The sequence below is a fragment of the Meleagris gallopavo genome, chromosome 14 (assembly GCF_000146605.3).
Source record: "Meleagris gallopavo isolate NT-WF06-2002-E0010 breed Aviagen turkey brand Nicholas breeding stock chromosome 14, Turkey_5.1, whole genome shotgun sequence".
NCBI lineage: Eukaryota > Metazoa > Chordata > Aves > Galliformes > Phasianidae > Meleagris > Meleagris gallopavo.
Window position 1 is genome coordinate 6,247,602 of NC_015024.2, and position 9,337 is coordinate 6,256,938.

The 9,337-nt window shown below is 41.5% G+C and overlaps 1 protein-coding gene across 1 annotated transcript in view; it reads left to right on the forward strand.

Annotated features, from left to right (window-relative positions):
- NINJ1 (ninjurin 1) overlaps positions 1 to 6,622 on the forward strand; it is a gene marked incomplete at its 5' end in the record, with an annotated part of 16,908 nt that extends 10,286 nt beyond the window's left edge. Inside the window, 2 exons of the mRNA XM_010718639.3 lie at positions 1,631 to 1,792; positions 4,292 to 6,622. Of these exons, the coding sequence (XP_010716941.1) occupies positions 1,631 to 1,776 (146 nt within the window). The remainder of the gene's footprint in view (positions 1 to 1,630; positions 1,793 to 4,291) is intronic.
- Positions 6,623 to 9,337: the final 2,715 nt, after the last annotated feature.

The window sequence follows — 9,337 nt, forward strand, 5'->3', positions numbered from 1 at the left end:
AAAAAAAAAAAAAAGGATTGCTGCAATCCTGCTTCAAAATTTAGAGCCCCACCTCAACTACTAAGTTGCGTTTTCTGTTGTCCTCATTTTGGACATAGGGACAGCTCTGAAAGTGGCAATTCTCCTTCAAGCATGATTTCTTCTAACTCACAAAACACGTTGGGCCATTAGTGCCTTTTTATTAGTTTTAAAGCCAGCCAGCTGTCTGAAATGTCTTTCCTACATACTTAAGGATTAATGTTCCATTTCATTTATTCTGCTTCATTCACATGAAAGCACCGGATTCTTTAGTGGCACTATTAGGATGCAAATCTCCACATAGCTCCAAATGCCTTACTATCACATAGAAAATCATTTTCAGGTTTAAATATTGCTGAGCTTAAGTTATTCCATGTCAACACAGGTGTGCAGTAGCTTAAGCTGTTGAAGTTGTCCCCCCACACTGTTTGTCAGTGCTTTGACCACCCTGCCCAACTGTACAGCATCAGCGAACAAGACTTGAACAGGTGCCCAGAATTCCTTCAGACCAAAACAGCTTTAGACATCCTAATTGGAGACACAAAGAGAATCTGGCTTTTAATACTTTGGCATCTTGGATGTGTTTACCACCATTTTACTTACCTGATTCACAGAGTGAGCAAGCCCTGGTTCTATGATTAAGTTCCACAGTGTTGACAGGGACATTATATTAAAAATAAAGTCTACTTCACACAGCAGAGCTGCAAGTGTATGCATGCACCTATCATTTAAGAAAAAAATCAGTTTTATTTATGTTGCTGAAAGAACCTATCAGGTATAAGCTTTTCCCTGCAGGAGAACAGAGAAAAATCTTGGCTTTTCACATGAAGACAGCCAAGCCCCCCCATTCTTCTTTGCCTTAAACAAGTACATTTTAGTCTATCAAGACTGTTATCAGTACAGTGTAGCTTATCTCTGCGTTTTCATAAGGTCTGGAATCAAAGCTTAAGCTAAATTAATAGTATCTGCCTTGTGTGGTCTTCCCTGTCTTCTATTAGCAGTTTAACCAAAGAACTGCAAGAAGCAGAGCAAAGCATTTACACAGCTGGTGCTGCCTACAACAAGAACTGCAGCTACACCGTTCTGAAACCTTCCTCTGTTTAATAGATATTGCTTTCTGAAGAGTCAGTGCAAGAACTGGAAGGGGGAAAGCTGTACAGCTGGGGAAGGGCACCAGTACAAAGACATCCAGCACTTGTAAGGAGGGAGGGCTGTCTGGGAAGGGCCTGGAGCTGTAGGAAATATACTTTCATCCCATCCTGTCAAGGCTTCGAGCTTCATAACTGAAATTATTTTTAAAGGTTTGAAATCTAGTTTTGTTGCAGACTTTAGGAGATCAAGAACTCAGAAGGTTCCTTGTAATGTTGTGCATGCCTTTGTGCATCCACAGAGATTAGATGCTAATTACTGGAGGCTATTAGGAACCCTGTGATTAAAGATCTTCTCCTTAGCTCTTTTACTGACAGTGCAAAATCGTCCTTCCCTTTTAAGTATGAGTGCTGCAAATAGCTCCATGTAAGAAATTCTTTAACTACATGAATAATGAAGACTTTTATTCTGAATTTTTAAATATTCATATGCTTAAATCTCTCTTTCTCCTTTCTCTTTGAAGTAAAATATGACCTTAACAACCCTGCAAAACATGGTAAGCTGGATTTCCTCAACAACCTCGCAACTGGACTAGTATTCATTATAGTTGTTGTGAACATTTTCATCACTGCCTTTGGAGTTCAGAAACCAGGTGCCAAGTCAGAGTAAAGGCAATAAGTACAAGGTGAGTATTGGCTCTGTGCCATAAGACAGAGGGATGTAGCACACAAGAACACACTGCCCACAGTGGCATAATTTGTAAAAATAGCAGCGAGTTTCCCTGCATCATTCCAAACTTCACAGATAAATGAGTTGTCTTCAGACTGCTGCAAAAGCAGATGCTACACTATAATAACAGTAGGAGTTCCCTGCATTTGTAAACACGGAGTTCAAAAGTTGACAGCAGTGCCTAACTTTGCCAGAGACCCAATGTGTGTGTCACAGATAGGAAGTGACAAGGGCTTCCTTCTGGCTTAACCACTCCTTTTTCTCATTGCTGACTAAGCCAATTAGGAAAATAATAATATATTTCTTCCTCTAAATGTCTTCCCCTTCCCTCCCCCCCCCTCCCCAAGGAAAATTCTGCAATGTATGGCACCCAATCTGTGAGGAGTACTGAATTCTTAATCGTTAGCCAGGGAACTGCTAGGGCTGATAAATCCAAAATACAACATAGACCTCATGGGAGCCCTTCAGTACCTATGCAGATAATGTGATTTCTCTTTCCTCCCTAGTTGCAGAGTTTTTTTGTTTATGGCAGATTCAGCCCAAAGATGGACACTATTTGATACGTGGACATAAGGATAAATACAGGAATTGTGAGAATCAAACTGAGCATCTTCCTGGTGTCATAGCTATGATGAACAATTTGAGAAGTAAACCTAAATTGCAGGCTTGTAGTCCAAGAAGCAGTACGTTCTAACATCTGCCTTTAAAATAGCACTGCTCAGTCAGCACAGGCCAGCATTGCTCTGGCTCTGTCTCCCAAATCTCAAATCACAGATCTCCAAATCACCTTCAGAGGATCTCCTGAAGGAGTTGCTTAATTTTCCTGGCAAGCCTCGGTACTCTGGCCAAGCCTGTAATATCGTGTGTTTGAGTGAACTTCCAGATGAAGTCCTCTCAAGATACTACCTGCTATGAAAAAGCAGCTCAAGGCCTTACACTGAGACTTTCAAAACACATTCTGCTGGTATTAACACTTTATATGAAAAGCAAATTGCCCTTAAATCTCTAAACTCATTCAGTCAAAAAGTAAAGTACAAAGCATTAAAGCCTATTAGTCTGAAGAGGAACAACAGCAGAAATCTGTAGCAAGAATGGAAACCAGACAAGAATCTTTTGAGATGCTGAACAGGATGGGGAGCTAGGATGAAGAGTCTGCTTTCACCAAGACCTTTGCAGTTCTGGCATAGAAATGAGATAGTTTAATTGCAAACTCCTGGCCATCTTTTCTACAAATATTAGGATTTAGTTTTAACAGTAGATGCATGGATTCTCTGAGACATTATCAAAGAGATACACGGAACATCCATCTTAGCAGCACACATGAAAACAGCTCTGAAACACTAGCCACAAAATTGCACTGACAAGAAAAATACACACCCAAGAAAAATAGGCTGAAAAATTACTGGAGTTTTAGCTGTCTTCACAAGAAAAAACACAGAACTCAGTACCAAAGGGCTTAACGGAACCCTGCAGCTGTTACTGTTGGAGAGCTTTGTGCACTACAGGCCAGTTCAGCTTGGGGAGGCATTATTGCACATTAATTCTGCATGAGGCTGGAATCTGAACTTCACCGTGCATGAGCTGTATAAATGTGCAGAGTGCTTCCCCCTGAAAATTTTGCCAGCTGTCCCCAGACTTTGTCTCCTTCTCACTGAGTTGTATGGAAGCACCAGTGGGTTTGTGGGCTCCTTCTGTAATCCATATACTCTCAATCCAAAGGATGTTATGGTCTAGTTATGAGTAGGACCATGGAATCACTAGTTAAGAAGTTAAGAAGTTATACTTTAGATGAAATGTCAGTTTCCATGTAACTCATCTGAGATCAGCATGACAGCATGAAACAGTTGTGCCTAGAGGCTGGTGATAGCTCATACAGCTGGCTGCGTATTGCCTTGCACAGCCAGAGCATTCTCCTCATAGACAAATGTGATCTGTATCTACTGCTGAAAATGGTTTAATAAATTTGAAACACCTTGATAAAGGGGAAATAGATAATTTATGTAATCTTGGGTAGAGACAAGACCAAATTTTACATCCATCAAAAACAATAACTGTATCACCTCACCTTCACGCTTTTCACACATGGAGTTACCTAATAAAATAGCTAGATGCAGTGCCTAGAATTCATATTTTTTAATCCAGATTTGTAAGATTAGGAATTTATTAGTTAGTTTGGATAATTACATCTATTTGTTAATTTGTACACATTGCTTCTGCTAAAAACACCTGTATGTAATGATCGTCTGAATGGGATTTGAAAGATAAGTGTTTTTCCACAGTGGGCTTCTGTTACCTCAGAGCCCTAAGAGAAACAAGCAGTCATTTGCTGGCCTCATTTCTACTACACACTCTTTTGAAAAGAGAGCTTAATTCTCCCCCCTCCCCCAAGGCAAATTTGTCATTTACTATAGTTCCTGAACCACTAATATCTCAGTATCTTTGTTTCTCATTTCAGAGATCTGAAGCATTCGTTCTTCCATAGATGCCATTTGCACTTGGGCCAGCTACACTTGGACACACTAAAAAAAAAAAATCTGAAGAAGCCAGACACACAGAGCAGCTTTCTCAGGTTTCCAACAAGCAACAAATCTGTGTACTTGGAGTTTTCCATTGTTAATACTTCAATTGTTTGGCATCTAAGGAAAGATTGCTTTTGACCCAAGGACACTGCTTTTCCAGAGATTGGCATTTCAATTTGTAGATCATTTTTCAGAAAAGTGACAGGTAGTATTGACAGATGGGACTTCACACATTTCAGGACTTCCCATTTCTGTGCCTTTTGCTTTTACAATGACTTGACACTTACACAGTGGTAAGAAGCTGCAGGCCTCCAGTCTGGCATGTTCCCATTGTCCTTCATTTCACTCACTTGGCACCTATGCTGTCCATAGCACAGCAGTTTTCCCTTGCATTTTTCCAAGGTACCTGTGTCTTGTTTTCTGTCCCTCTCCCAGTTCCATTCTTTAACTAAAGCAGCGCTACAACTAGAAGCAGTAGACTATCCTTTGGCCAGTTTTTCCTCACAGGTAGTCCTGCATTCTGTTTCTTCATCTCTGGACCACACTTAAAGCTCTCTTCTGTGTGCGCAGACACACAGATAACCTCACTGCTCCATTACTTACTGCTATCCTCCATATTCTGAGCATTAGATGGATTTCTGGAAATCCTATCAAAATAGCTACGTATTCTGTGTCCAGCTGGAAAACTAGAGGATACAGGGTAAACTTCACCTGCTAAACTGGTGCTGAGAGCCTGCCAGCAGCTCTAGTAGGAAGCTCATGACTTGCTTTTTCCTCTTTGAGATAGCAATTGCTGCAGTTATGCTATTTTTATGAATTTATGGCTAAAATAACTTTAAATACATACATACATATGTATATGTATAGATATATATATTTCAGGTTATTGCCTGCTGTCTCAGGGACTGACACTTTTTCTAAATACACTATTGCAAGTAATGGTGTATGTTAAAAAAAGTTGTGGCAATTTTTACACTTCTAAAGAATCACATCTGCGGTCAGAAAGTCCTGCTTTACTAGATCATACTTTCTTGTAGTTGGAGATTTGTTCTAATGCATTTCCTTACAATTAAGTTTTAAATGCTATCTTGCACGTATTAATAGAACTTTGTCTTCCATGTTTCTCATCTCATTTCTGTTTTAATTATGTTCCAATTCATGTATCGTATCTTCATTTACATGCTCTATAGCAGTTATTGACAGGAAACAAATCAGAAACTTTTCAACTAGTAATAAAATAGACTTACGTTTTTTTTTTTTTTCTTTTTTGTTGCTTCTAACTTAACACGCATTTGACCAGTATTTGGCTAACAGTGGTTTTAATTATGTGCACTGTACAAATTTAAGCATAGCTCCAAACAATGAGGTATTGTCAGGACAGTTTTCTTTTTTTCTTTTTTAATACAAACCAGTGTTTATACATACTTGTGTTGTCAGTGCTGTACTGCAGTGAACTGACTGGCCACACAGCAGTACAGAAAGCCTTAAACGTATTTCCATCTTGGGAAGAGTTGACTGTAGGCAGCAAACCAATGTGTTTTTGGCACTTAATGCTTTAATATTCTGATTTGTCCTCACTACTCTAAAGGCAGATGCAGACAAAAGCTCCACGGATGCATACTGTACTTCTACGTGGTGATAATATGGCCTGGTTTTGAATGGAGCTTTCCATTCCTGCACCACTTGTTGCCACAAACCTCACGTGCACTGAAGTGCATGAGAACAGCCTGATAGGGCAGCAGTACAGATGTATCAGAAAGACGAGGCACAGCAGCAAGGCTCCCTATCCCATCTCCCAACCACCTACGCTACAGCAAAGAAAAAACAACAGTGTGCAGAGCACTGGGGTGTGAAGCATTCACCATGTGATGCTACGTCAACTACTGATTCCAGTGAACCCTTCCAAGACAATTTTGGGGGCATACAGGAGGAAAAGAAAAAAAAATGTTGAATGCATTGCTGAGTGCTTAGGGCTGATCTGCATTTAGGGGGAGTGCTTGCTCACTTGGAGTCTACTGGAACCAGGCTTAGCACAAGAAGTCCTTCAGTCACCCTGAGTTGCTGGAAGTGCAACTGCAACAGCAAAACAGGGATGACTGCAACTTCGGAAGGCCTGATTTCTTCTAATCCTGACAGATGAAAGCCTGATCCTAAGGTCATCCATCTCTGCTGGACATCAACAGTATTCAACTTACAACCAGACATTTGGGTTTTTTGTTTGTTTGCTTTCTTTAAAAAAAAATTAAAAATGATGGTTTATTACTGCATGTTTTATTGTGCTTAAGTAGAACATGAAACGTTTCTTCAGACATGCAATCTGGATTTTAAGTCTCTGAAGCCTCCAGAGGTCATGTATTTTTTATCAGACAAAAGCATCTGCAACTTGGTTTCAAGTATAAATAATTAAATCTCGTGATTACCATTTTTTTAACATTAGGTACTTATTTAAAATCCTAGTATGCATTTCCTAGGGACAGCAAACAAATACATCAGTTTGAATGATTCTTTGGTTCACTGTGTTTCTCCAGAGATCTTAGTTGTAGGCAACCATTGCACTTAAAAAAGAGGTCATCAATAATAAAGCGAAATGAATCTTCGCTGGCTCTCTCAGGAAACAGTTCATGCCAGGTCATCTATTTACTTGTTTCATAAGCTGCTGGGCAGTGTAAGAATTACACATGCTGCTCTGGTTGTTCTCATTAGTCCCTCAACATCAAGGCCTGACAATGCTGAAGTTTTCAACATAACTGTATTTACTTTAGGGGATGACAACAGTTATTTACTGGAAGTGAACTGTAAGCATTTGTCTTCTAAAACAGGTCACTAGCTGACAGCTGAATAGAACAGGCTGAACTAGCAATACAGTCCCGCTCGCTGCTTCCCTCGGCCATCACTCAGGAGGTTTTGGCCACTTAATTTATCCAGACACTTTATCCCATTTCTGCTATGTCTTCCTGTAAGCTGCACCATGCCTGCTGAGCAGGATGTGTGCAGGAGGAGGGACATGGCCCTCTGCCAGTAGCTGTCACTGCCCGGTGCTCAGAGGGGTACTGCATGTTACAATAAAAGCTCGTATGGTTTTTGTTGTTAGCAGCTTTAAGAGGCATTACAACATCAAGCATTCAAATAGTTACAAAAAAGTTACCAGGAAAGAGTGGCAGAACCCAAAAAGCTATGCATGCTTTCCTTATTTGCTAGCTTAGAAGAGTTGACGGCAATGCAAATTGTATCTGGTTCAGTAAGCACTACACGTGGCACCCATTCATGCACTATTTTACATGTTTCCAGAAAAAAAGGCAAAGATGCAGTATGGAAAACCAGTCATCCTACAGTGAAACCTGTCAGACCACAGGAAATCAGGCTCACTGGTAACACACTTCCTTAATGCAGGCCAGTGGGCAAGAAGCTGGTGGTAGGCATTCATATGCATAACTCAGCTCTGATAACTGCACACTTAACTTGAAAATAAACACTCCTTGAAAATAAACCTGCAGAGCTGCCCTAGGTTAGAGGCGGCGCACAGCATGTCAACTGCACTGTGACTGATGGGAGCAGGGCCTCTCTTGTTTTGGTTTCATGGAGGGAAAACCACGGTGCTGCTGTAGGACTCTGTTACACTTTCAAATTTTGAATTTAAATAGATGAATTATAATACTAAAATATGATCCCGTCTTTACATAGCCAATACCACAAACCCTTCATTTCCATTAAGAAAGGCAAAGCCAGTTGTAAATCAAGAGCCTCAAGACAGCTTCAGCAGCATTGTTGCACCACTCACAGAGCAGCGATCTAAAAAAGCTAAAGTAGCGCTGTTTAGTTCTTCAGACAACAGCTTTGTCACTATCATACCAACGTCCAGAAAATGCATACTACAGAAGGGTACCACTGACATTGCATTTCACTTAGAATAGCCTCCAGAAACAACTGGTACTCCAGAAATCAACATATAGTAATTATTTACAAATTGCCACTTTGCAGAAAGAGTCATGGCCCACACTACTTGAACACACAAATACATCAACCTTCCCTCAACATGCCCTGCAACACATGGCTCCAAAGCACCTGCTTGTGCTGTGTATGGAGCTGCAGAACTGGTGACCAAGCACAGCCCACACCCCAGCTGCCTGACATCTGCAAGCCTTCGGTACAACATACCTGGTAACAAGGCATCCTCCAATGGGTTTGTGCTTGTTCACACGGCCCTCCAGCCATCACACAATCTTCTTGTCAGATCCTCTCAGCCTAGACAGGAACCAAACATCCTTCCTCACTCCACTATTGCCCATATATCACCTCCCCCACATTCAGTTACCCATCACATCCCCAGGTGAGAAGGGAGAGCCTATCTCCACAGCTGAGGTACATAACGAGCGAAGCAGGAGGGAGCCAATCCCAGTGCCCCAAGGGAAGCCCCACTCACAGCTCCTGGTGATCACATGTGTCAGGAGAGGAGTCACAAGTTACCCAGCACACATCATGGCAAACAGTGGAAGACGTGGAACATGATCTTCAAGAGAATCCACAACCATCTATGGCCCAACCTGCCATCTGTGTTCTGTGTGGGAATGGCAAAAGATGCCCTTCCTTGCGATTGGATGCAGGGAATGAGTCTGAACTCACTTTTTCCTCTCTCTACAGACTGTTGAAGCAGAGATCAGTTCTCATGGCACTCTTCTTGCATTACTTCCTGGCACACACTGTTCGGTGCCTAGTTGCTGTCCTGGGACAGTGCCACAGCCCCACGGGAGAGGCAAACCTCTTCCTGCTCTCCCCTGCAGCTGGCCCAGGAGTGCTCCTGTTCTCCAGTCCTTCAGATCAGAGGCAGCCCCAACCCTCTTTTTTTGGCAGGATAGGACTGAATTATTTAGGAGAAGAGTTGTAAATCAGCAGCCACAATAGACAGAGCCACACCAAAACTACCGAAACACTGCCAGCTGTTTCCCCTGGCACCAAAAATATATGAGAGGAACAGTTCCATCACC